This window comes from Schistocerca piceifrons, chromosome 2 (genome assembly GCF_021461385.2).
Source record: "Schistocerca piceifrons isolate TAMUIC-IGC-003096 chromosome 2, iqSchPice1.1, whole genome shotgun sequence".
In the NCBI taxonomy this organism is placed as follows: Eukaryota; Metazoa; Arthropoda; class Insecta; order Orthoptera; family Acrididae; genus Schistocerca; species Schistocerca piceifrons.
Genome location: NC_060139.1, coordinates 352,202,928 through 352,230,569, shown reverse-complemented (window position 1 = coordinate 352,230,569; position 27,642 = coordinate 352,202,928). Strand labels below are relative to the sequence as shown.

Below are 27,642 nucleotides of genomic sequence, written 5' to 3'. Positions count from 1 at the left end.
AATCTGTAACATTTCTGGTATCATCTCATGGACTTTTCTCTGTGCATGCAACCATTGTGTTGTTTCAGAGCACAATAAAATGTAATCAGCTGACTCTGAAGGAATGTAGAGTGACAAACCCTGCTTGACAACATATAGTTGGACATAACACACTGTTACAGTAGGCGGTAGTTTGCAGGGGTGCAGCCACGTGGCGTAGCCGCACGGTCTGAGGCATCTTGTCATGGGTCATGCGGCTCCCCCCATCGGATGTTAGTCCTCCCTCGGGCATGGATGTGTGTGTTGTCCTTAGCGTAAGTTAGTTTAAGTTAGATTAAGTAGTGTGTAAGCTTAGGGACTGATGACCTCAGCAGTTTGGTTCCATAAGCTCTTGCCACAAATTTCCAATTTACAGGGGTGCATGGCATTATGTTAGTACATATCTACTCACCGATATTGTGTCCTTTCTGGCCAGCCTCACTGCTCCAACCTCTGAAACTCACCTGATATCACTTTATGTGCATGCTACACTCCAACATGTGAATTTTGCTTAATGAATCTTTCAATGCAGCCATGCTTGGGGATTTTGGATACAGCTGCCAATAAGGAGAAACCAATTCTAACAGAAAGAAACCAATTCTAATAGAATTGTACTTTATTATGGAGGCCCAGTGTCCTCAGATTGAATGGTTGTATGTTCCTGATTATGTCAGCATGCTTTTAAAGATGATGTCCATCAGAATTCATAGAGCTTGCTCAAACATGAGTGTACCACTACCTTTGGTATAATGGCCACGCACGGAACTTCAGTCACATAAGAGTTTATGTTTTATACATACCACAACACAGCTGATCTGTGTTGGGATAATACCATTTATAATTTTTGCCAATTGTAATTTCTCACACCTTCAGGATTGTTAGGAAAGTTGTCAGTAGCTAATCTGACATTCTCCAAATCAACAGGTCTCACAAATTGCAAGTCGCAATCAAAGGGTCATCGACGATGACGATACGGCAACACTTGAATGCTTAACAGTTTGTCAGTATTCCATGATCACCTACCGTCACAAACAAGAATAATGCATCACACACACCATAAGCTTTGTTCATGTATTATTCACATCTAAGCCTCGGTAGTATGTCACCAGCAGAAATATCCATACAGACACATTATTAAAGTTCACTGCCAGGGTGACTTTACTTTGAATGATATTACTAACATAGTTGTGTCCATAGCAAGCTTGTTATACCATTAAGATGGACCGTCACTCACTGCACATCGTTCCGTTCAACTACCAAACTGTGTTTCTTGTCACAGTGATGTATCTTCCCACTGCTCATGATTCATGGTGGCAGTGACATCAGACACCACTGTTTTCCAAACATTACCTCTGATTGCAATTGCATCATTCTCTCCAGTTTATGTACATGGAGACGAACTCTAAACAATGCTTTATCAATATGGTGACTCGTCTCCTGTCTACCACAATAAAATGTACAGTTGACTATTTTTCCTACTGGCTGGGTCTGCTGACTGATGATTCCTCTGGGACCTAAGTGAAGGGGTATCTGTCCTTGAGAACTGCATCTTAACTTTTATGTTTGGTCCCTTCTCTGAATGCCTGCCCCAGCTTCTACGCTATCCAAACCTTGCTGGTTGCAGCCCACCATGATGACTGGTGATATTGGCAGCTACCGATCACACCTTCCTCTGAATGTGCTATGTGGCCTCACATGCTCCAGCCTCCTCTGGGGTCAGTTCTGATACACTCTCTTGATTAAAAATTAGGTATCTCGATAGCCCTGTCGTTGTGGTGGTTTTAGCATTCTTGTTGTAATAATATCCTGCATCATTTCAGAGGTTGTTGAACCAATTGTGCTTCTGAATTACCATTCTTAATTCATTAAATTAATTATCAGCTTGAGTGTGTGCAGTTCTGTGACAGTACACTGCCATGTCTCAAATTGTTCACACAGGAGGATCGTACAGACATACCATTGTTTGACCATTGCAAAGACTCCCTTATGGAAGAGTAATAGGCATCCCTAGCATAGAGAAGCAACTGAAAGAGTTGAAAACAAATAAGTCACCAGGTCTGAATGCAAACACAGAGTACTCTGCAGCATCGGCCCTTTACTTGGTTTGCGTTTATCTTGGATCTCTCACCCAGTGCGAAGTCCCAAGTGGCTGGAAAAATGTGCAGTTGACTATGGTATTTTAGAAGGGGACAGAATTAACCCACAAAACTACAGACCAATATCCTTAACATCAGTTTGCTACAGAATTCTTGAACATATTCTCAGTTTGAATGTAGTAAATTTTCTTGCACTGGAAAACTTCTGTCCACAGATCAGCATGGTTTTAGAAAGCATCACTTGTGGAAGACTCAGATTGCCTTTTCACACGATATCCTGCAAACTACGGATGAAGGGCAACAGGCAGATTACATATTCCTAGGTTTCCAAAATGTGTTTGACATGACGCCCCACTACGGACTGTTAATGAAAGTACGAGCTCACAGAATAGGTTCCCAGATATGTGAGTGGCGTGAAGACTTCTTAAGTAATAGGACCTAGTATGTATCACTGACATGGCTATCACCTGGAGTGCCCCAAGGAAGTGTGATAGAACCACTAATATTCTCTATGCACATAAATGATCTGATGGATGAGATGAGCAACAATCTGTGGCTCTTTTGTAATGATGCTGTGGTATACAGGAAGGTGTCATTGTTGAGTGATTATAGACGATGCAAGATGTCTTTCACAACATTTCTAATTGGTGTGATGAATGGCAACTAGCTCAAAATGTAGGAAAACTGGTGTGATGAATATCAGCTAGCGCTAAATGTAGGAAAATGTGAGTTACTGCAGATCAGTAGGAAAAACAATCCTGTAATGTTTGAGTACTGCATTAATAGTGTGCTACTTGACACAATCAGGTTGATTAAATATCGAGGGATAATGTTGCAAAGCAGCATGAAATGAAATGAGCATTTAACGACTGTAGTGGAGAGATTAATGGTCAATGTCAGCTGTCAGTTTTTGAAAAGTATGCTTTATCTGCAAAGCAGGTGCATATACAACACCAGTGTGACCCATTCTTGTGTACTGCTTGAGTGTTTGGGATCCCCACCAAACCAGATTAAAGAAAGACATCGAAGCAATTTGGAGGTGGGCCAGTAGAATTTTTGTTGGTAGGTTCGATCAATGTGCAAGTATTACATTCTGTGTTTCCTCCCATGTGTATATGGCAACACCGTCAGTAGGAAACACTGTGCGGCATATCTGTCAGTGTGATGTGGTCTAAGTTACCTTTGATATTTCTTCTTCTGATATGCTTGCCTTTTAGTTTTGTTCTCTTCATCTGGCTACTCCTTATCATAGCTGTGTGCAAACTTGCACCTCTAAACTTCGTATCCAGGCAGGGTTATGCTGTAAAAGTGTCTCTCACTATTCACAACTGCTGAATGATGAACACATCTTCGGTGATAATTGTCTGTACTGTTCAAACTATTTATATCAGGTGTGTAGACAGATCCAAATATCAGTAACTCATAAAGTCTAAACACATCGATCAGTACATTCAACCACATTGAACTCCTCTTAAGATGTATGATTTACCATCTTCATTTGTCTTGAGTGTTTTCTTTGTAGTATGTTCACTCTCTCTTAGGTGTTCATGACACCTTCAAGGAGTATCACCAAGGCATAAATGCCCACATCCAGCAAGTGCTAAATCACTCACCATGGCATGCCTTGCCCCTGCTACGTTATGTTTCTACTTACACGCAGCTGCACTGATCACAGATTGGGGTGTGCACAGTGGATTATTTCCACTACATAAAATGTTTATAAGAGACATGGCCACCAGCGGGAGCATCATCAGTGGAACATAGATCATTCTCTCAAATAAGCCCTGTTACACTACAGATTACAGATTACCTCACTGACATAAAATATGTGCAAAGCTCCTGTAACACACTCTTTACAATTAAATGTAACATTTCTGATATCATGTTAGTTTGTTAGCTGTTTCGTGTATACTTAATAAATGTATGGAATGTTTTCTTAAATGTTCATGCATGATTATTCATTTGGTCTCGAAGAGTTAGCATGCAAGATGTTTCTAGTAATTAAGCATACCACAGTATTTGCACTCAGTCATTACACACTCCATCAAATTAATTGTGCTTTTAACTTGTAAGAGTGTGGAACTGTTTTCTTCATTTAAATTGAAATACATTGTTAGGTCACAAAAGTAGTTCAACATTAGTAATATAATTAATGTCATATACTTAATGTCATCCTTAACCATCCAAATCTCAGATTTGAAAATGTCAACATACATGGAATGGAGACTACCATCCATTGGTTCCAGGTTAAATTTGTTTGCTCCTAACTAGTTTGGATACCCCATCAACAAATTGACCAATTGTCACTCAACTTGTATTCTCCAGTGTCAATAATTGAGTTCACCTCTTTCTACAGGCAGATACTATACGACGATTCTTTGTTTCAGATGAAAGTGTCCCCTAATCATTCCCTACCCAAAATGGTTCATGTTATCCCACTGTGGATTCTTCTAACCAAAGAACTAGTCCCCTCTAGTTGGTATACCTACCCTCAGACTCCTCTATACAGAAAAAAAGTACAGGCCCTTTCTTTTGTACTTGCACCTGACATCAACCATAGGACAGCCTCTCTGTAAGTCTGCCTACCATCTCAACTCCCTCAACTCACATAAAGCAGGGTACATTGCACCATGATTATAAGATATGTCTGCACAGTACCTCAATTTCATATCTCACATAATGACAGGAAGAGGTTCCTTTGCTCCTTGCATGTCTTTACCCCAGTTCTAAAGCACACTGCACCATACTCCCTATACAAAATTGCTTTTACCTACATGTTTGTTCCTGTATGAAAATACATTTGCATTAGCGTATAACTTTGGGTTACCATATACCCATGTTCATCTCCTTTTCTCAAGATCATTTAGATCTGCTACTGTGTTTGTATTTAAAACTGTCCAAGCCATCACTTACAGCTCAATTTATCATTAAAAATTTCACAAAGCATTATAAAGCGAGGACTGAAATTGCCATTTTCGTCCTTTGAAGGCTCAATGGATTTTATGTTGACAACAAAACCTGCTAGAGTAGTTTCCATTGCCACTTATTTTGTAAAACACTTGTGTTGTAACACATGTCCAGGTGATTAAATATTGTTTGTCTTCTCACACTGATCAAACATTATGTTACTTAAATATAACCTAATTTTTGTGTCTGCTACTCCTGTTTCTTGTGTAGCTCCTTCTATCTATTTAAAACTTCTAAAACAATCTTGTTTTATTATTCGTGCGTCTGTGCTACCAATTAATAAATTCATCACTAGATGGCACTGCTACCTTCTGCTCATTATGCTCATGTTAGTGCATCATATTTCTGACGTGTGCTACACTCACTGGCTTTCCCTGTTTGTCTTTCCCCACAATGTGTGATATGCCTAACATGTAGTGTAGTGGTGTCATACACAGTGTGTGTACAGTGCGAAAATTATGTCCATTTGTCCAAGTTGCATCTTTGTACATGTGTTGCTCTCCTGTGTCAACAGGTTGTGATAGAAACATGTGTAAAAGAGAAGGGTTTCACTGATGGAAACACATTAATATTAATATAAGAAAGATAGAACTGGTATTTCTGGTTCTAAAGTTCTTTGTAGTTATGCCAGAGGGAGAAGATGTTTGGGATTCCCTACTGAACACACTTGTCACAACTTCACTTCCTGAAAATTGACCTTAGCAAATCTTGGTTTTAAGTGGGGAGAGTAAGAACAGCAACACATGAAAGAAAGAAAAGAAAAATTAGTGAATCATCAGTTGTAATCGTCACAAGTTGGTCTTTCTATTGTCATGTGTATCAATATTCATAAGGAACCTCCCATATAAAACCGATAGAAACCCTACCATTTTGCATTGTTCCTCTTAAAAACTACAGTATCTCAGTTCACCTGCATCCGTACTCAGCAAACCTCTGTGAGGCACATAGCAGAAGGTATGTCCCATTGTACCAGTTATCAGAGTTTCTTCCTCTTCAATTCACGTATGGATCATTGGAAGAATAATTGTTTGAAGGCCTATGTGCATGAAGTAATTATTTTAATCTTATCCTCACTATTCCTGTGTGAGAAATATATAGGGGGTTGTAGTATATCCTTAGGGTAATCATTTAATGCCGGTTCTTGAAATTTTGTTGGGATAGTTTACATCTTTCTTCAAGAATCTGCCATTTCAGTTCATTCAGTATCTCTGTGAAACTCCCATGGATTAAAAAAAACCTATGAGCATTCGTGCTGCCCTTCTCTGTATATGTTCAATATTCCCTGTTAGTTCTATCTGGTATGGGTCCCACACACTTGAGTAATATTCTAGGATGGATCACATGAGTGACTTTTAAGCAATCTCTTTTGTAGACTGAGTGCACTTCCCCAGTATTCTGCCAATAAACTGGAGTGGACCACCCACTTTACCCATGACTGAACCTATGTGATTGTTCCATTTCATATCGCTACGAAGTGTTACACCCATGTACTTGTATGAATTGGCCAATTCCATCAGTGACTTATTGTTGTTATAGTCATAGGATACTATGTTTTCTCGTTTTGTGAAGTGCAAAATTTTACAGTTCTGAACATTTAGAGCAAGCTGCCAATCTCTGCACCATGTTGAAATCTTGTCATGATCTGATTGAATATTTATGCAGCTTCTCTCTGATATCACTTCATTATAGACAACCACATACTCATATTCATCTGCAAAAAACCTGATTTTACTATTAATATTGTCTTGCAGAGTCATTAATATACAACATGAACAGCAAGGGTCCCAACACACTTCCCTGGGGCACATCCGAAGTTACTTCTACATCTGACAATGACTCTCCATCTAAGATAACATGCTGTGTCCTCCTCAGTTATACATAACAGTATATGTAGATATCATATGTATGTATCTTTTTCTGTAAGAAACGTACTACATATTATTAATATTTTAAACAAAAATTGATAATGCCAGTTATTCACATAGCATCTTTTAGTGTTATATTCTTGCTTTCACAAACAAGGATATGATTTAGTTATTAAATAAAATAGAATAGTAGTAGGTACAGATTATAGAATAGTGCAAGTAGAAGGAATGGCTTTGGAGAAATAAAAGAAAAATATCAAAGCCATTAACTCAGACTTCTGACAGGCACCATTCTGCCGAATTTCCAGAGTGTGCAAATTCTCCTGGGGTTATGTGTTTCTTAACTGTATCAACATTGTATAGTACCTTTCTCTAGCCAGTATCGGGATCAACCAGGAACAGTGCTTTAGGATGTGATATTCCCGCCACCTTAAAAGGTGGAACTATGATGGACATCTGTTACTAAAACTAAGTCATCTATGCTAAATACAGGTACATCTGCTGTATTGTTAAACTTACACAGTTTGCTCTGTGATGACTCATGTAACTTGCTTCTTATCTTAGTGTGTATTACAGCTGCTTCTTCATCCATTGAAGTGGGGCATCTGAAGAATTTTAATAATGGCTCTTGTGTAGATTTCTTATGCATTGTCTCTACTGGTGATAATCCAGTGGACATCCGTGGTATCTCATTCTATATGATCTGGAATTCTTGTATCATATGTGCCCATGTGATATGTTTTTGGGACCCATATGTTCAATATAATTGGCCAAACTCTTTCATTACTTTCTCACATGGATCAGACTGTGGGTGATATTTTGATATGGTTACATGACGTACTATTTCCCATGCCAAAAAATGTTTTAAAATTGTGACTGGTTAACAGTGGTCCATTATCAGTTAATAGTCTCTTAGGTTTTCCTATATCTTGAAAATAGTTATTTAAGCAATTGTCTACTGTGGTTTTATTGGCTTGCTTGGTTTGGTGAAGTATTACATGTTTTTACCTGCACTCTACCTGCACAAAAATGTAAGTCACGCCCCCTCTATCTGTGGGTAGTTGGCCAGAAAAGTGTGCTCCGCTAATGTCATGTAACCCTTTGGCTACATACGGAACTGTTTTGTGAACTCAAATGGGAATTCATGGAGGGAAAGTGACATTCCTTTTGAGGAATGTTATTGAGAAACTTTAGAGAAGAAGCATTTGAAGCTGACTGTAGAATGACACTACTGACTCCAACATACATTTCAAGTAAGGTCCATGAACATAAGACAAAAGAAATTAGGGCTCATACAGGGGCTTATAGGCAGTCGTTTTTCACTTGCAGGTGGAACCGGGAGGGAAACAGAGTATTTGCGTAGATGTAGACCATTTGTCAGTCTAGGAAAGATCTTTTACTTCAAACAGCTGTCTTCTCACAAAGATAGACACTTAACTCATAATGCAGGCAGTGTTGCTGTGGCCATTGTTTGCAACTAGCCTTAAAAATGTTAAGTGTCAGAGGCAGAAGTAATGATCTAAATGGTCAAGAAAGTGGCTTCTTAAGCAATAGCCATTTTCACATAAGGTATTAATTTACGTCATAAATTACACAGCAAACGTAAGACTTGCAAAATCATTTGTGAATGGACAGAAGGCTTATAAATATTCATTGGTGCACCTAACTCCTCATGAAACTTTGCAGAATACTTGTTTGAGAGTAATTTCACCATGTGAATGTCCAATACTGTGATTGCAATTTCCGGCAACAGGAAGTCACATCAATTTAGAATATTTGACGGCAATGTCCAAATGTGCATTGAGTGAAGTAATATCTGACACATGTGAATCTATTCACACTATTCTGAAGAAGAACTTCATGAAGACAAGTAAAGTATGTCGATTATGTAAAATATTACAAGTGACAATGTTTTATTGAGCAATATTTTTATGTTTTTAGGCATTTTTTGAAGTCTGTATCTTCTGATAAATGATAGTGTTCAGTGAGGTCTATTTTACTTTGTTTCTGAGTACGTGAGGATTTTTCAATTCCCTACCTGATTTCTATAAGCAACCTGTCATAAACTTCTGCACCAGAATATAAAGGCCCTATTACATGATGTGCCTAAACCGTATACCTATGCACCAACGCCCCAAAAGTGCATATCTGTAACTACAGGCTGGTTCACATAGACCTATTACACCATCCACGTGGGATATACCTGGCGCACATGCGCAGTAGATGGTAATAATGCATGAAACACATATAGAGCTGTCTGATCTCTTGTAAAGTCGCTCATTCTACCGCACGAAACACTAGGGGGACTGTGTGACATATTGGAATATCATTTGTTCAAATCATTTATGGGAGCTCAAGGTTCCTATTTAATAAGAAATTGTTTTTTATCATTATTTATTAAGTAATTTTTATTCTTGTATGTAGGTTACCACTGTTCTGAATTACAGATTCAACAGTTAGTTTTAAGGTATATGTATTTATACAGCATTTTGGACATGGAGGATCCACTTGTTTTTGGAGCTATTACCCTGGTAGTGACAGCAAATCTTCAGATTAGGGCAGAACGACGACGAAAACAAAAAGTCTGGGTGTGTTGAGTTCAACGCTGGATGAAAAGAAGAGACAAAGGGAAGGGATTACATTCGCTGCTAATGAAAGAACTAAGGCTCAAAGATCCGCAAGAATTTCGAAACTTCTTGAGGATGGACACGGCCTGTTTCGAGAAGCTGCTGTGTATGATAGAAGATGAAAATAACAAATTTGACACAGTCATGAGGGAGGCTGTCTCACATTCTCGAAAGTAAGAATTAAATCATACGTTTGTACGTTTTGTGATCATACCAGCCCTGATCACTGATAAAGTGCCAGTACATTCCCTGTTATGTTGCAGGCTGGTTGTAGCTATATGTTTCCTGGTGACTGGGGAATCTTTTACGAGTCATGCTTTTTAGCCACAGAATAGCACAGCCCACCATTTCAGAAGTAGTCATGGGTGTGTGCACCACAATTTGCAACACTTTAAAGGACCAATACTTAAAGGTGCCCTTGTGTTATTTTTCTAAGTTTGGAAAACTGAATGCAATGTGCAATGTGCTACTCAGTTTTGCAGTCCTCGTCTGTCACACTGGACGAAACTGCACGGACTTTCTCGCCATCCCTACCCATTTCTTTTTTCTGGCATGCTGAAATAAAGCAATAGATACAATCAAATCGAAGATGAACTTTTGTAAGCTAAGGCATTATGATACAAATCAAAAATCACAGTGTAACATTATATGCATATTACTTAGGAAGAAATGATTGCCAACATACCGTATTATGATAAAGTGGGTACATACATACACTTTTCCTTGCTGTATGCCTGAATTTAGACACTTAACGCCTCTTTGCTCCATTTCATTTCTATAAAACGAAGTAATCAAAGGAAAAAATGCTTTCACAAACAGCTAGTATAAAAGAAAGCCTAATGGCAAAAAAAGTTTTTTTTCTGCATTTATGAAAACCTACTTACTGAAAAAAACCATAGAAAATCCCCAACATGAAAATCTGAAATTATCCACTAGCAACTGTACAGTAAGCAAATAACTAGCAGAAAGCACTGCCGTACCCCCTTCTGTGCATGCACGAGTTATCCCTACATAGTGCGCATGCGCGGATTGAAGGCAATTTAGAACTGCTCTCTATTCTGGCGCATGGATAATGTGTCTGCTAATATCTGTAGTTTTACTTGTTCTACCGGTAGATTACTGTCATGCTAGACCAATACCATTCGCAGTGGATCATCGTGTAATACCCGCTTTAAGCTCCAATCTAATCTCTAGATAGGGGTTCATAGTCAGTGTAAAAAATTTTTACTTTCAACATTGTGCTAGTGATTGTACAGTTAACATTCAATTCACTCTTGTTGTGAACCATATATTCCATTATGCAGTGCATGGATTGACCTTACACAATATTCTGACTCTACTCTTCTGTAGGGTAAATACTTTTTACTTTATGTATACTGGCAAAGGAGATTATCGTAAAGGACCATACTGAGTGAGCAGTACCTTATGCTAGTAAACATAATGGGAGGGGTACCTAAGCATAAAGCAGGCAGAACTAAGAAATTTGGTTAAGCCTGCAACTTTTTTTAAATTACACTTTCTGTGTTTGACTTGGGATAACTGCTCTTTTCTCTTGTCTTCCCTAATAAAGAATTGTATGTGGCTGCCATCTTATCTTGATCACTGTAATCATTGGTCTTAACATACCACAAACATTTGTACTCTTATATCCATACATATTATAAAAATGTGTGTGTGTGTGTGTGTGTGTGTGTGTGTGTGTGTGTGTGTGTGTGTGTGTGTGTGTGTGTGTGTGTTTGTGTTTGGGGTGGGGCTATTGTTACATATTTTACTTTATTATTTTTTTCCATTTTAAATCATTTTAGTAGACACGTAACATCTGTTTCTTTTTGTATTGTTTTCCCTCTTTTCAAGCACTCTTCCTTATGAAAGTGTTGCCTGATTTAATCATGAAAGGAATTAATTTTATGTTAAATGTTGCACCTTATTTTCCGTTGTTTTGCAGTTGATATTTATCTGTGATTTTCATTACATAGCTATCTAAATTTTGTGATATGGTGGAATCTGTTGACATTCATCTTACATCTGATGTCATTAATTGTCAATTCTGAAAATTCATAAGACTTTTAGCTAGTAAGAGTATCTCTGTGCTACAGGATACCGTATGTTTACTCATGATATGTTTGAGTGGAATTTCAGATGGTTTCTCATCATTAGTGCCAATAAATGGAATAATGTATTGCTGTAATTACATCTCATGTTAAGTAGTGATCTACTCTTTGTAGGTTGTATGGCAGAACGACTGAAGTTCAAACTTTTGGAGTGTGAACAGTGTGTTGATATCATTGCCGGTCCCGACAGTTACCGTGACCTTCCAAGGTTATTGGCAGTTACTGATACTGGACAAGCTGCAGTGAATGTGCTGCTGTCATTAGATGAAACATATGCAGATATAATGCCAGTTCGCCTTAATCAAGATGCAGTAACAGCTTTTGTGTAAGTCATTATAACTGCCTTATTATATTTTAAAGCATGATATTAAAAGGTAATTTATTCCCAGAAGTGAGAACAGTTTTGATTATATCTCATATACTGCTCAGAATCAGAGCGAAACTTAAAATCCTATCTTCATTAGCTAATAATAAAAAGCAACATCATCCTAAAACCTTGTAGGTTGCTTTGAAAACTGTAGTACCTCACTAGACATGGTCCTACAGGAGGCTGTATGTTCTTACATTATTCCGACCTTTGAATTGACTTACCCACCTATTTACAGAGAGCGCTACAGTTTAACGTGGCACTTGAACCACATTGCAGCTTGTTATTCTTATATACATAAAGCATCACCAGAGATGAAGAAAGTGATGACTGAGGGGCATGAACCTTTCAGTTGTCCTTACTCATGCATTGGTTGATTCACATTGTAAGAAGCTGTGAAGTTCGAGTAGAGGCACCACAGATCATGATAAATTATTTAAGACTTGACAGAAAATGAGAACAAATACGAGGTGTGTTCCATAAGTAATGCGACCAAATTCATAAAAAATCATTTATTGAATATATTTGTACAAATAATCAAAAATTTTCAAAATAGCACCCTCTTGCATCAATACACTTCTGGATGCGGTGTTTCCATGCCTGGAAGGCATCCTGGAATGCCTTTTCCGGAATGTCCTTGAGAGGTGATGTAACATGCGCCTGGATGCTTTCAATTATGTCCCAATGTTTTCCTTTCATGACTCCTTTAACGGAGGAAACAAAAAAAAGTCAGCAGGAGCCAGATTAGAACTGTACGGAGGCTGGGGAACCAATGGGGTCTTCGTCCTGGACAGGACGTCATTGACAATGAAGGCACTTTGACTCGGAGCGTTGTCGTGATGAACTTTCCACATGTCCTTGATGTCGCTTCAGCAGTGCGAGATCCTCCTTTTCAGTCTTTTGAGCACTTCCAAGTAGAAAGCTGAGTTCACTGTAGTCCTGGTAGGTACGAATTCATGGTGGACAATGCCTCTGACATCAAAAAAGACAGTGAGCCTGGTTTTGATCCTGGACTTGCTCATGCGTGCTGTCTTGGGACGGGGCGACGATGGGGTGTGCCACTCTGAACTCTGCCTTTTTGTCTCAGGGTCATACTCAAAAATGCACGACTTATCACCAGTGATAACTCAGTTTAAAAAATGAGGATCATTTTCACACTTTTGCAACATTTCTCAGCACCGAAGCACTTGCATGTGCTTGTGTTCGTTGGTCAACACTTTTGGGACGAGTTTGGCACACGCCTTTCTCATATTAAAATCTTTGGTCACAATGTGGAAAACAGTTGTTTTTTGACATGTTTAGATTTTGTGCTATCAATTGAAGGCTCAGCTGTCTGTCAGAGTTGAAACAACTGCGCACACACGTCACATTTTCATCAATTCTTGCGGTTGATGGCCGTCCACTGCGAGGTTTGTTGGTGATCTCCTCTTGGCCCTCCCTGAATGACTTGTTCCATTGGAAAACTTGTGATTTGGAGAAGCAATCATTCCCAAAGGCATGCTGAAGTAATGGAAACATTTCGGTGGCAGACTTCTCAAGTTTAACGCAAAATTTGATACCGTATCGTTGCAATGTTACATAAACTCAAAACAATGTTGACGGAAATGCACGTCCTGACTCTCTGGCAGCCCGCAGCCAAATGAGACAAAGAGCGCTTGAAGCTAACACCCCCATCCACTTAGCCCAGCTGGTTACAACATGCTGTGTGTACCGCTGCGTCAGAAAAAAATTGGTCGCATTACTTATGGAATGCGCTCTGTAACATACATTGTGAAATTTAAAATTTTCATGGCAAATTAAATGTTTGAAGAGATTCGGGATTGCAGCCAGTCGTCATAAACTTCAGTCGATGATATTTCAGCTGTACACATGACTGTCATCTTCAGGTGAGCCATCAAAGACTGACAAAGATGTTGTCTGTGCCGCCTTATAAAGCACACTGATAGTATTCCCATGCATGCATCAGAGTCATGGTGATAGAAGGACCACACTGCCCGGTGGCAGCACCCTTACTGGTGGAACTGTAAGGATCAGCTGTCCTTGGTATTGCTGCTCGCGCAGTCATCGGAGTATTCTGGCGTCTTCATCTGGAGCAAATCTCAGAGTTGGGATCCCACACATTAGCCACTGTCATGGTTCATTAGATTTTCTGCAATGCATATTTCATCAGATTCTTTTATAATGGACTCCCAAAAAGGGGTTATTGTGGCCAAAGTGGCCAAAATTAATCTTTTGTCATACTCCATTGAATGTCCATTGGAGCAGTGTTCTGCAGTTGCAGACTTACTGGGTTGTAGAAGGTGAGTACGGCGTTCATGTTTTGTCAATGTTCTTCCACTGTGCATGTTGTTGATCCTATATAGGCTGTACCATATTGCCAAGGTATTTTGTAAATTCCTGCCTTCTGCAATAACAAGTTATTCTTCACTGATCCCAGCAGTTCCAAAATCTTAGGTGGTGGGCAGAAAATCACATCCATCTGAAAATTACTAAGGATTCATATTATTTTGAAGGAAATATTGCCAAAAAGGGATGAAAAGCTAGGGGTTTTGCAGGCACGTTGTCCCTGACCACTGTCCTTAAATGTGCAAGCTCTTTGGGTAAACTATCTATGTCTAATACTGTATGAAGCCTGTGTACAAGGGTTTTAAGCACACTCGTGATTTGGGGCGGGTGATCACAGCTTGAAAAATGCAAGTACAAATCAGTGAGAGTATGCTTACAGTAGACAGAATATCCCAGAGAGCCATCACTCTTACATTTAACCAACATATCCAGGAATGGGAGACAACCATCTTTCTCTAATTCTGTACTAAATTGACTGTTCTCATGAATGCAGTCAAGATGACGTTAAAAACTCCATTAACTTATCTTCTCTGTGGGGCCACACAATGAAAGTGTTATCCACGTACCTCCAAAAAACAGTTGATTTAAGAACCACTGAGTCAGGTGCTCTTTCCTCAAAATCCTCCATACAACATATAGTCACCAGGGGAGACAAGAGGCTGCACATGGTGACACCATCAGTCTGTTCAAAATATTCTGATTAAACATAAAATAGGTTGAGGGAAGAGCATGCTGAAATGAAGCACTGATGGTCAACTGAAACTATTTACCAGTTAGTGCCAAGGAATCAGCAAGAGGTATCTTGTACATTTGTTGCTACTATGGAAACAGTTTTAGCTTCAGTGTAAGATCAACCTGTAGTAGCACAATGTTACATATATTCATTGTAGTTATAACTTAGCCTGTTTGCTGGAAGTGCATGTATAAATGGAAATTATTGAAGACAAAATTTAAATCTATCAAGGGTAGAGAAAAATTTCAAGCCATTAACAGAGATCTGAGAGACAAACACAACACGGATGGGGAAGGTTGCAACCAAAGTTATATGTATCTAGCTTATGTTATTGCTTATATTCGCTACAATATGTAACTGATGCATAGATATGCATGATTTTCACTTCCATTGAATAAACTGGTTGGTGGAATATGAGAGAATGTGACTTGTCCATGATGCTTGCAATGCGTAACATATAACAAATAGATGAAAAATGCTGAAAGAATGTTGAACTACACAAAAAGTAATCACACATTATGACCAGATTGTCTTTGTTTGATAAAGAACAGATTGTTGTTGCTAGGAGGCATATTGCCCCAATAGCCAAAGTGACTGCTCTTCTGAGATATTTGACAGCTGCTATTCATTAAATACACTGTGATTCATTCCAGTGTAAGTAAATGGCAAATGTTTGCCACAGTTTTGAAATGAATCACAATATTGTTTTTATACCAACAAAAGGTTAGACATCAGGTACATGCCAGGAGGTAATAGCATGGGGCAGATGACCGAACAGGCAAGAGTAGTCACCATGGCAATGTAACTCAAATGGCCACACTGGCAGCACAAACATATGTGGTTCCAGTCAGCAAATGTTCAGTTGAAAACAGGAAAAGAGATGTATACTTTGACAAGTTGCTGTTTTATTGCAGAGACAGACTGAAGTGGCACATATATAGGTTTTCCATGATTTAGCTAAGTCTAGACATTCTGGGCTCAGCCGATTTTTGATCTTGTTGGACCCTCTGTATGACTGTGTTGTCCATGAGATATTGTGTGTGATCTACGTTGCTTTCTGTCATACGTAGTTGTGGTTGCATCAGTGTGAGGAGGGGCACATGGAAATAGCTTCATTAATTGTATGTTCCTCTTCTCTTAATTTGTATGATATTTTTTATTATGCCTGTTAGCAGTGGAGGCTCCTGTGAAGGAATATTAAATCAGAATGTGAATGTTCTATGTATCTATCAATTAAAAATCCAGGATTGAATGTAACAGTATTATGAAAATGATAGTTGCTACTAACCATATAGTGGACATGCTGAGTTGCAAATAGGCACAACAAAAAGTTGTTAGAAAGTGAGCTTTTGGCCATTGAGGTCTTCGTCAGAAATAACCAACATACACACACACTCATGCACATACAACTCACCCACACATGACGGCATTCTCTACCTGTTGGGGCCACACTGCAAACAGCAGTACATGATGGGAGAAGAAACTGGGTGGTGGGTGTAAAGAGGAGGCTGGGACAAGGAGCGGGATGGATAGCAGGGTAGGGATGGGGACAGTAAAGTGCTGCTAGTGGGAGCACATGAGTATGAGGTGGAGAGATGGTAGAGCAGCTAGGTGCAGTTAGGAGATTATATGGTGGGGGGGGGGGGGGCAGTAGTGGAAAAGAAGAGAAATAAAAAGACTGTAGGTGCGTTGGTGGAATAGAGAGCTACGTAGTTCTGTAATAGGAACGGGGAAGGGACTAGACTGGTAAGGACAATGACTGACGAAGATTGCGGCTAGCAGTGTTATGGGAACATAGGATATAATGCAAGAAAGAGTTTCCACCTGCGAAATTCAGAAGAGCTGGTGTTGGTGAGAAGAATCCAAATGGCACAGGCTATGAAGCCATCATTGAAATGAAGAATGTCATGTTGGGTGGTGAGCTAACCAAGGGGGTTGTCCAGCTGTTTCTTGGCCACAGTCTGTCAGTAGCGATTCATGCAGACAGACAGCTTGTTGGTTGTTATGCCCATGTAGAATATAGCACAGTGTTTGCAGCTTAGCATATAGATCACGACTGGTTTCACACATGGCCCGGTGTTTGATGTTATAGGTGATGCTTGTGACTGGACTGGAGTAAGTGGTGGTGGAAGGATGTGTGGGACAGGTCTTGCATCTAGGTCTATTACAAGGATATGAGGCATGATGCAAGGGGTGGGAGCAGGAGTTGTGTAGGGCTGGCCTCAGTGAGATCCTCGGTATATTTTGAGAGGGACCACATGTCACTACAGATGTGACAGTCACTGGTGGATAGACTGTGTGGAAGGGATTTCTTTGTATGGAATAGGCAGCAGCTATCAAAGTGAAGGTATTGCTAGTGGTTTGTAGGTCTGATATGGACAGAGGTACTGATGTAGCCATCTTTGAGGTTCAGGTCAACATGAAGAAATTTGACTTGTTTGATAGAGCAGGACCAGGTGAAGCGAATGGGGTAGAAGGTGTGAGATTCTGGGGGAATGTGGATAGGGTGTCCTAACCATTGATTCAGATCTGGAAGATGTCATCAATGAATCTGAATCAGGTGGAGGGTTTCAGATTCTGTTTTTTTTTTTTTTTTTGGAAGGATTCCTTTAGCTGGCCCGTGAATAGGTTAGCATGGGATAGTGCCATGTGAGTACCCATGGCTGTACCCCAGGTTGGTTTGTAGGGAGTGCCTTCAAAGGAGAAGTAATTGTGTGTGAGAATATAGTTGGTCATGGTGACTAGGAAAGAGTTGTAGGTTTTTAATCTGTTGGGCATTAGTAAAGGTAGTGTTCAGTAACGGTAAGGTCATGGGCATTAGGGATGTTAGTGTAAGGAAGGTGGCATCAATAGCAACAAGCAGGTCACCATGTGACAAAGGTACAGGAACTGTGGAGATTCGCTGGAGGAAATGGTTGGTATCTTTTATATAGGAGTGTAGGTTGCAAGTAATAGGATGAAGGTGTTGGTCCACAAGAACAGAGATTCTCTCAGTGGGGACACAGTAACTGTCCACAGTGGGGCATCCTGGGTGATTGGGTTTATGGACTTTGGGAAGTATGTAGGAGATAGGAGTATGGGGAGCGATAGGGGTGAGGAGAGAGATGGACTCGGGGGAATGGTTCTGGGATGGACGTAATGATTTGAGAAGAGACTGGAGATCCTGCTGGATTTCTGGTATGGGGTCACTGTGGCAGGGTTTGTAGGTGGATGAATCAGACAGCTGGTGGAGTACTTCTGCCAGATAAAACTTGTGGTTCAAAACAACAGTGGTGGAGCCTTTGCCAACAGGTTGGATTACAAGGTTAGTATCAGGTTTTAGGTGGTGGATTGTGGTTCTTTCTGTGGATGTAAGGTTAGTTTGCATGTTGAGGGATTTGGGGAATGATGGTGAGGCAAGGTTCAAGGTTAAGAAATTCCGGAAAGTTAACAGGGAGTGATTTGGGGACAGTGAGGGTGGCTCACAGTTGGATGGATGAGAGAGAACTGCATAAGGCAGAGTTCAACATTGGTCTTTGTGGAGTCTGATTGGTTGGGTTGATGGCGAAAAAGTGTTTCTGCTGTAGGGGCTGGGAGAAGGAGAGATGGTCTTTAAAAAGCCCTGCATGATTGAATTTGGGAGTGGGGCAAAAGGTGAGGCCTTTGGAAAGGTCATTAATGAATGCGGTGTGTTCTCTACTGAAACAAGAAAGGTTCTTCATTGAAATGATTGATTGATTACAATAGAGTGTGTGGAATGTGATGTGCAAATAAATAACACAGAAAAACAGATCTAACAAAACACAAATAAATCACAGTTATGTGAGAAGTAATAGTCAGTTGACAAAGTTGTGTGGAGGGGTGGAATTCTCTGTGTGATGCCTCTCTCTTTAGGTATCAATGGTAACACTGTCTGACTGACTTTTTTACATGACAGTGATTGTGAACCATTAAACAGAAGGGCTGTGCAACATGCATTCATTGACCATCTGCTGCCACAAGTTGAAAGAACATGCCACTGAGGGTGTAAAGCAACACAGAAAATTCCATATGTGGCAGAGCAGCAAAGATTCTCACCACAGATGGCTACCCATAGTGGGTGAACACTTTGCTCGGCGCTGTGAAAATTTGCAAGTCTGTGATCAGGGCACCTGAGCTTGAGTTCGAATGGAGGACTTCGCCTCATTTGCCGTCTGTGGACGATCCATTCTTAGTGTCACTGAATGAAGTTCCTCACTCAAAGTCTCCAGATCAAATTTCTGATGCATACACCATGCAGTTCCTGGACAAGCTCTCTAAAACTCCTTTCCATCCCTTTCTTCCAAAAAATACTCCATGTGAAGCAACTCTTAAGACTCAGCCTACCAATTGCATGTGACAAGATTCCTCCATGCCAACTGCATAATCAAAAAGTGCTGCAAATTTTCCCTCCAGGAGATTGGTAAAAGTAACTCCCCAGTAGAATAACGTGCCGCCAAAAGCTACTGACACCACTGGTCTGTCTCTGACATCAGTATCTGACTTCCAGTTGTGATGCTTATGTGGGAAATTGCTTGACATTGGAATCCACCTTTTGAGGGGGTGGGGGGAATTACACCATCTGCTCTGGAGACAAACTGTCAGGCATCCAGCTGGACAGGACTGTATCAGAGTCAGAGAAGGAATGTTTTATAGTGCTAGCAGATACAGTTCTCTGGAGGGGAAAAAAAGAAGGTCCTCTGCCATTTGACCTGCAAATGCCTACAGATTCTAGAAAACTATCTCTCCTGACAGGAAACAGTTTCTAGGGCACCAGCCCATCAGACGAAGGAGACTGAAAGTTGTATAAAGCTCTCCATCAAGAATTGAGAACAATTTTCTGTACTGCATTAGCAGCAGGACACAGCTAGTTGCTCGGCGATTCCCATTGATGTCCTCCTGGCACTTGTGCAAACATCTCCCATGACGTGAAAGTGGCAGCCAGCTCCCATGCGCTGTCTGCCAATCTACTTGTGGCTGGCCGCTTCTCAGTCCCAGAATTCAGCTCATTAAAACAGCACTCCGATAACACTGTGAGCAGTGCATCTCTCTCCATACAGTCAGTCAAACTATCACATTAAATGTCATAACAATAGTAACAGTAATGAAGGGAGGCAAGTCCTCAAGAACTTGCCGTCTTTCACAGTGTTTAACAAATTCTCTACTTTTTTCAGTTACATCTAACGTAAAGTATTCTTATTTTTGCACGTGCTTGGAACAACTTTGCTTGATAACATATAAAATATATACATGCTGTTCATTTAGTCTCTTTGCGCTTTTCACTGTCCACAATCCCACACTTCAAAACCACAACCATGTTGCCACATCTCTATTACATTACCATGTCTTCCCTTTTACCTGTCTGAAAAACTGAGTCAGCATCCCCTCATGAAGAGTGAGATTTACAACATGTAAAAGTGATGGAATGTTAGTACTGTGGACTAGCAGTCATCTTTATTTTTATTAATGGATACTCTATGTTCTCCAAGTAATCTTTAATTGTGTAGTGTGCAGTATTTAAGAGATACGGTTTGAGTGCCTTTTTGAATAAATTTACTTTACTCCCATATTTCACATCTTTGGGAAAATTATTATACATTTTTTATCCCATTTTATACCTCCACAAATTGTTAGAACTTCATATTTGTATGAATTGACTGATTCCAGTTGTTACTTGCATTCTGTCCTCAATTATATGTTGAATGTATTCCAGTCTCCGTCTTCTACTGTTTATACCCTCTGCAGCTCCCTGTAGTACCATGGAAGTAATTCTCTGATGTCTAAACATATATTCTATCATACTCTTCCTTCTTCTTGTTAGTGTATTCCACATGTTCTTTTCTTCTGCCATACTGCAGAGTGTCTGCTCATCCCTTATTTTATCAGTACACGTAAATATTGATATCTTTCTATAACACTGCATTTCAGATGCTTTTCCCATCACTCCAGGATTCATTACCATACAGCACTGTGCCCCCCCCCCCCCCCCCCCGCCCATGAACCATGGACCTTGCCATTGGTGGGGAGGCTTGCGTGCCTCAGCGATACAGTAGCCGTACCGTAGGTACAACCACAACGGAGGGGTATCTGTTGAGAGGCCAGACAAACGTGTGGTTCCTGAAGAGGGGCAGCAGCCTTTTCAGTAGTTGCAAGGGCAACAGTCTGGATGATTCACTGATCTGGCCTTGTAACAATAACCAAAACGGCCTTGCTGTGCTGGTACTGCGAACGGCTGAAAGCAAGGGGAAACTACGGCCGTAATTTTTCCCGAGGGCATGCAGCTTTACTGTATGATTAAATGATGATGGCGTCCTCTTGGGTAAAATATTCCGGAGGTAAAATAGTCACCCATTCGGATCACCGGGTGGGGACTACTCAAGAGGGTGTCGTTATCAGGAGAAAGAAAACTGGCGTTCTACGGATCGGAGCGTGGAATGTCAGATCCCTTAATCGGGCAGGTAGGTTAGAAAATTTAAAAAGGGAAATGGATAGGTTAAAGTTAGATATAGTGGGAATTAGTGAAGTTCGGTGGCAAGAGGAACAAGACTTCTGGTCAGGTGACTACAGGGTTATAAACACAAAATCAAATAGGGGTAATGCAGGAGTAGGTTTAATAATGAATAGGAAAATAGGAATGCGGGTAAGCTACTACAAACAGCATAGTGAACGCATTATTGTGGCCAAGATAGATACGAAGCCCACACCTACTACAGTAGTACAAGTTTATATGCCAACTAGCTCTGCAGATGATGAAGAAATTGAAGAAATGTATGATGAAATAAAAGAAATTATTCAGATTGTGAAGGGAGACGAAAATTTAATAGTCATGGGTGACTGGAATTAGAGTGTAGGAAAAGGGAGAGAAGGAAACGTAGTAGGTGAATATGGATTGGGACTAAGAAATGAAAGAGGAAGCCGCCTCGTAGAATTTTGCACAGAGCACAACTTAATCATAGCTAACACGTGGTTTAAGAATCATGAAAGAAGGTTGTATACCTGGAAGAATCCTGGAGATACTAAAAGGTATCAGATAGATTATATAATGGTAAGACAGAGATTTAGGAACCAGGTTTTAAATTGTAAGACATTTCCAGGGGCAGATGTGGACTCTGACCACAATCTATTGGTTATGACCTGTAGATTAAAACTGAAGAAACTGCAAAAAGGTGGGAATTTAAGGAGATGGGACATGGATAAACTGAAAGAACCAGAGGTCGTACAGAGTTTCAGGGAGAGCATAAGGGAACAATTGACAGGACTGGGGGAAAGAAATACAGTAGAAGAAGAATGGGTAGCTTTGAGGGATGAAGTAGTGAAGGCAGCAGAGGATCTAGTAGGTAAAAAGACGAGGGCTAGTAGAAATCCTTGGGTAACAGAAGAAATATTGAATTTAATTGATGAAAGGAGAAAATATAAAAATGCAGGAAATGAAGCAGGCAAAAAGGTTTACAAACGTCTCAAAAATGAGATCGACAGGAAGTGCAAGATGGCTAAGCAGGGATGGCTAGAGCACAAATGTAAGGATGTAGAGGCTTATCTCACTAGGGATAAGATAGATACTGCCCACAGGAAAATTAAAGAGACCTTTGGAGAAAAGAGAATCACTTGTATGAATATCAAGAGCTCAGATGGAAACCCAGTTCTAAGCAAAGAAGGGAAAGCAGAAAGGTGGAAGGAGTATATAGAGGGTCTATACAAGAGCGATGTACTTGAGGAGAATATTATGGAAATGGAAGAGGATGTAGATGAAGATGAAATGGGAGATACGATACTGCGTGAGGAGTTTGACAGAGCACTGAAAGACCTGAGTTGAAACAAGGCCCCCGGAGTAGACAACATTCCATTGGAACTACTGACGGCCTTGGGAGAGCCAGTCCTGACTAAACTCTACCATCTGGTGAGCAAGCTGTATGAAACAGGCGAAATACCCTCAGACTTCAAGAAGAATATAATAATTCCAATCCCAAAGAAAGCAGGTGTTGACAGATGTGAAAATTACCGAACAATCAGTTTAATAAGCCACAGCTGCAAAATACTAACGCGAATTCTTTACAGACGAATGGAAAAACTAGTAGTAGCCGACCTCAGGGAAGATCAGTTTGGATTCCGTAGAAATATTGGAACACATGAGGCAATACTGACCCTATGACTTATCTTAGAAGAAAGATTAAGGGAAGGCAAACATACGTTTCTAGCATTTGTAGACTTTGAGAAAGCTTTTGACAATGTTGACTGGAAAACTCTTTCAAATTCTAAAGGTGGCAGGGGTAAAATACAGGGAGCGAAAGGCTATTTACAATTTGTACAGAAACCAGATGGCAGTTATAAGAGTCGAGGGACATGAAAGGGAAGCAGTGGTTGGGAAGGGATTAAGACAGGGTTGTAGCCTCTCCCCGATGTTATTCAATCTGTATATTGAGCAAGCAGTGAAGGAAACAAAAGAAAAATTCGGAGTGGGTATTAAAATCCATGGAGAAGAAATAATAACTTTGAGGTTCGCCGATGGCATTGTAATTCTGTCAGAGACAGCAAAGGACGTGGAAGAGCAGTTGAATGGAATGGACAGTGTCTTGAAAGGAGGATATAAGATGAACATCAACAAAAGCAAAATGAGGATAATGGAATGTAGTTGAATTAAGTTGGGTGATGCTGAGGGAATTAGATTAGTAAATGAGACACTTAAAGTAGTAAAGGAGTTTTGCTATTCGGGGAGCAAAATAACTGATGATGGTCGAAGTAGAGAGGATATAAAATGTGGACTGGCAATGGCAAGGAAAGCATTTCTGAAGAAGAGAAATTTGTTAACATCGAGTATAGATTTAAGTGTCAGGAAGTCGTTTCTGAAAGTATTTGTATGGAGTGTAGCCATGTATGGAAGTGAAACATGGACGATAAATATTTTGGACAAGAAGAGAATAGAAGCTTTCGAAATGTGGTGCTACAGAAGAATGCTGAAGATTAGATGGGTAGACCACATAACTAATGAGGAAGTATTGAATAGGATTGGGGAGAAGAGAAGTTTGTGGCACAACTTGACCAGAAGAAGGGATCGGTTGGTAGGACATGTTCTGAGGCATCAAGGGATCACCAATTTAGTATTGGAGGGCAGCGTGGAGGGTAAAAATCGTAGAGGGAGACCAAGAGATGAATACACTAAGCAGATTCAGAAGGATGTAGGTTGCAGTAGGTACTGGGAGATGAAGCATCTTGCACAGGATAGAGTAGCATGGAGAGCTGCATCAAACCAGTCTGAGGACTGAAGACCACACAACAACAACAGCACTGTGCTCCTAACATACATTGTCACAAATTTCTTCTGCAAATTAAACCCTCTCTAATTGCTATTCTCTTTCCTGGTACTCCTCATTACTATCAACTTTCTGTGGTTTATTCTCAATCTCCATTCTTCATTCATTATACTGTTCATTCCATCAACAGGTCCTATAATTCTTCTTTGTTACACGTAAGGTAGCAATGTCAATAGTGAATCTTATCATTGATATCCTTTCACTCTGCTTGTGTCATTCCTTCTTCAATTTACAGATCAAGCAGTGCGGATGAAAGACTGTACCCTTTTCTTTCACAACTTTTAACCTGATCTCTTCGTTCTTGGTCTTCCATTCTTATTGTTCCCTCTTGGTTCTCGTTCATATTGTAAATTTCCATCTCTTCCAATAGCTTACTGGTACTCCTATTTTTTTTTTTTTTTTTCAGAATTTTGAACATCTTGCACAATCTAGATTATTGAGTCCTTTTTCTAGGTCAACAAAACATTTGAGCATGCCTTGTTTTTCCATAAGTTATGCTTCCATTATCAGTCTCAACTTCCGAGCTTTTTCTTTGGTACCTATACTTTTCTGAAAACCAAACCAATTGTCATCTAACAGATTCTCAGTTTTCTTTACCATTCTTGTGCATATTGTTGTGGTATATTGGTTACCACACTCACCCAAGGTTCTAGAAATTGCAAAGGTTACCTAACTCTTCTCTCTTATTTGAATGCAAGTCTTTTAGACTCTGTTAAACTCTATCCCCCAAGTCTTCCATATATATGCGTATTTCTTCTTATGTCACATCATCGGAATAGTCCTCCCTCTCATAGGGATCTTCAGTGTACGCTTCCTACGTATCCGCTCTCTCCTCTGTGTTTAACAGTGAAATTCCCTTCCCACTTTAATCTTCACACTCTTGATTTGAATTTTACTGAATGTTGTATGATTTTTCTGTATGCTGAAGCAGTCCTTCAGCTAACATTTCTTTTTGGATATCTACATGTTTTGCTCATTGACTTCCCTCCACTTCCAGCTTATTTAATTCCTAAATGACTTACATTGCTATATTCCTGTCTTTCCCTGAACTTACTCCCTTCTTTCATCAGTCAGTGGAAGTATTTATTCTGTTACCCAAGGTTTCTTTGCAGTTACAATCCTTGTACCTATGTCTACCTATCCAACTTCTGTGATTGCCCATTTTATAGCTGTCCATTCCTCTTCAGCTGAGATGCATATTGTGGTATTCATTATCACAGCATCTACAGTCGTATAGAACTTCAAATGTAGCTCATCATTCTTTCGCACTATAGTATCCCATTTCTTTCAACTTTAATTCTTCCACATGATTCTTTTAAACTTCAGCCTAATCTTAATCACTACTATATTGTGATCCGAGTCTATAACTGCTCCTGGGTACACTGGGAAACCAGCTGCGTGTTTGCTATTTGGGTTTACATTGATTCTACATGAGGTGTGAAAAGCAGTGCTAAAATGGCCCTGATGTAAATCCCATGTTGAGTGACTATCCTCTCATCTAATTTAATCATTAAATTAATTGACTGATGTTCCCAACTAAAAATTGTGTTAGGAAATGTGTCTGTTAAGCGTGACTCTTTAACAGGTAAATGCTGTCCTAAAAATTTAAAATTACATTAAATGTAACACCAAATTAATCATGAATTTGTACAAGGAACAATCATGTATACTAAAGTAATCCAAACATTTAAATAGTCTTCACTTGATAGAGGTGTTGGCAAGACACAGCATGGAATCTTGTGTGCTACTCTACTATGGCAGGGAGCAGAAAGAGAACAGGTGAAATGTATAATATTGACAAACAAGTCGGTAATTGGATGCGGTACCATGATATTAACTAAGTAGGCTAAGTGGTTCTATGGTTACCACTGCTGAGAAACCTCAATTTGAATTTTGGACGGCTGAAAAATCAATTGAAACCCTACAGGCCAGAGCTGCATACATTACTGAAAGTACAGCACCAGGCAGCATGCTGGTGATGGCTGCTACCCATGATTGGCTCCACTACTTGGAGATGGGTTCCTCGTTGGAGACCGATTGAAGATTGAACATTAAGAAACTAAGTGTCTGTCTGGGTGGCCTGACAAGTGAAACTGCAAATGAAATTACTCTGCAGCAAGGGCACCAAAGTGAATGACTGATTCCTATGCCTGCCAGGAGCCACCTCCTCAAATTCTCTTCCACCCTGCACCCAGGGAGCAACTGCTTGGCTCTGCTAGAACACAGTCAGTCATTGCCAATAAACAAAGCCTTCACCAATTATGGCCATACAACAAATTTGTCTAGACTCTTGATACCGTACTCCGTCAGCCTAGGCGACAGTACCATTCCTTCCTGCCACCTCCCTATGGTGACTACAAATGTGTGCTGACACAACTGTCAAGCAGCCTATCACAGCTTCCACCAGGACTTTACGGAGGAAGCTTTCTGGCGATGGGCGCCTACACAGTATGATATTGGGGTACTAAGTGTGGTGCCATTCTGTCAGCTATCCCATGGAGCTCAGCGACCATTTCTCCAAAACGCCCCAAATAGTAGCACAGCTGTGGCACTGAGTTGGCACATTCTTGCCCCAAACATGAGGCTTTTGTGAAAAAACTGCCCCAGCCATTGCAAAAATAGCAACTGCCTGTCAGCTTGGCCCCTGAGACCCAACATCAAAAGAGAAAGGTGGCAGCTGTGGTTTGGTCAGCACTCTTGTCTGCGATTTCCAATGACCATATGTCCTTCTGACCATTTGCTGCCATTGTGAGTGACTGGCCTCCTCACAGTCCAAAAGTTCTCTTTCGTCTCCATGTGAAATGAACAGAATTATGATATGCATGCATCCTACTCCCTATCATGTACATACCGGCCCATAACATCTGATTACTTACTTTGGATGACAGTGTAATGTGGTAGGAAAATAAAATTAATTTGCATGTTTGTAAATTCAGATTTTAGAAATGCAAGATAGGCTGTTTTGATGACCCATAATAAGTGTATGAAGAGGCCACAGGGCCTGCTGTCTTGCACACCTTACAATCCAATATCTGATGCGTAGTCTGTGTCTGACCTTAACCCTCTAGCAGGCACACCTACATATAAAGTGTGCCAACCACAAATAACATTGTTGTGCGCCATTCCATTGTTCCTTTACAACTGCATGCCCGTACCTGTTCCTTCTGTATTACTTCAGCTGACACAGTGTTAAGTTGTGGTGTCATA

The 27,642-nt window shown here is 40.2% G+C and overlaps 1 protein-coding gene across 2 annotated transcripts in view; it reads left to right on the top strand.

Moving 5' to 3' along the window:
* LOC124776969 (CDK5RAP1-like protein) overlaps positions 1 to 27,642 on the top strand; it is a 125,701-nt gene that overhangs the window by 7,559 nt on the left and 90,500 nt on the right. For both annotated transcript variants that reach the window (XR_007015669.1, XM_047252210.1), the window contains exon 3: positions 11,799 to 12,009. Coding sequence is in view for 1 of the 2 variants with exons in the window: in XM_047252210.1 (XP_047108166.1) it covers positions 11,799 to 12,009 (211 nt within the window). In the remaining variant the exon portion in view is untranslated. The remainder of the gene's footprint in view (positions 1 to 11,798; positions 12,010 to 27,642) is intronic.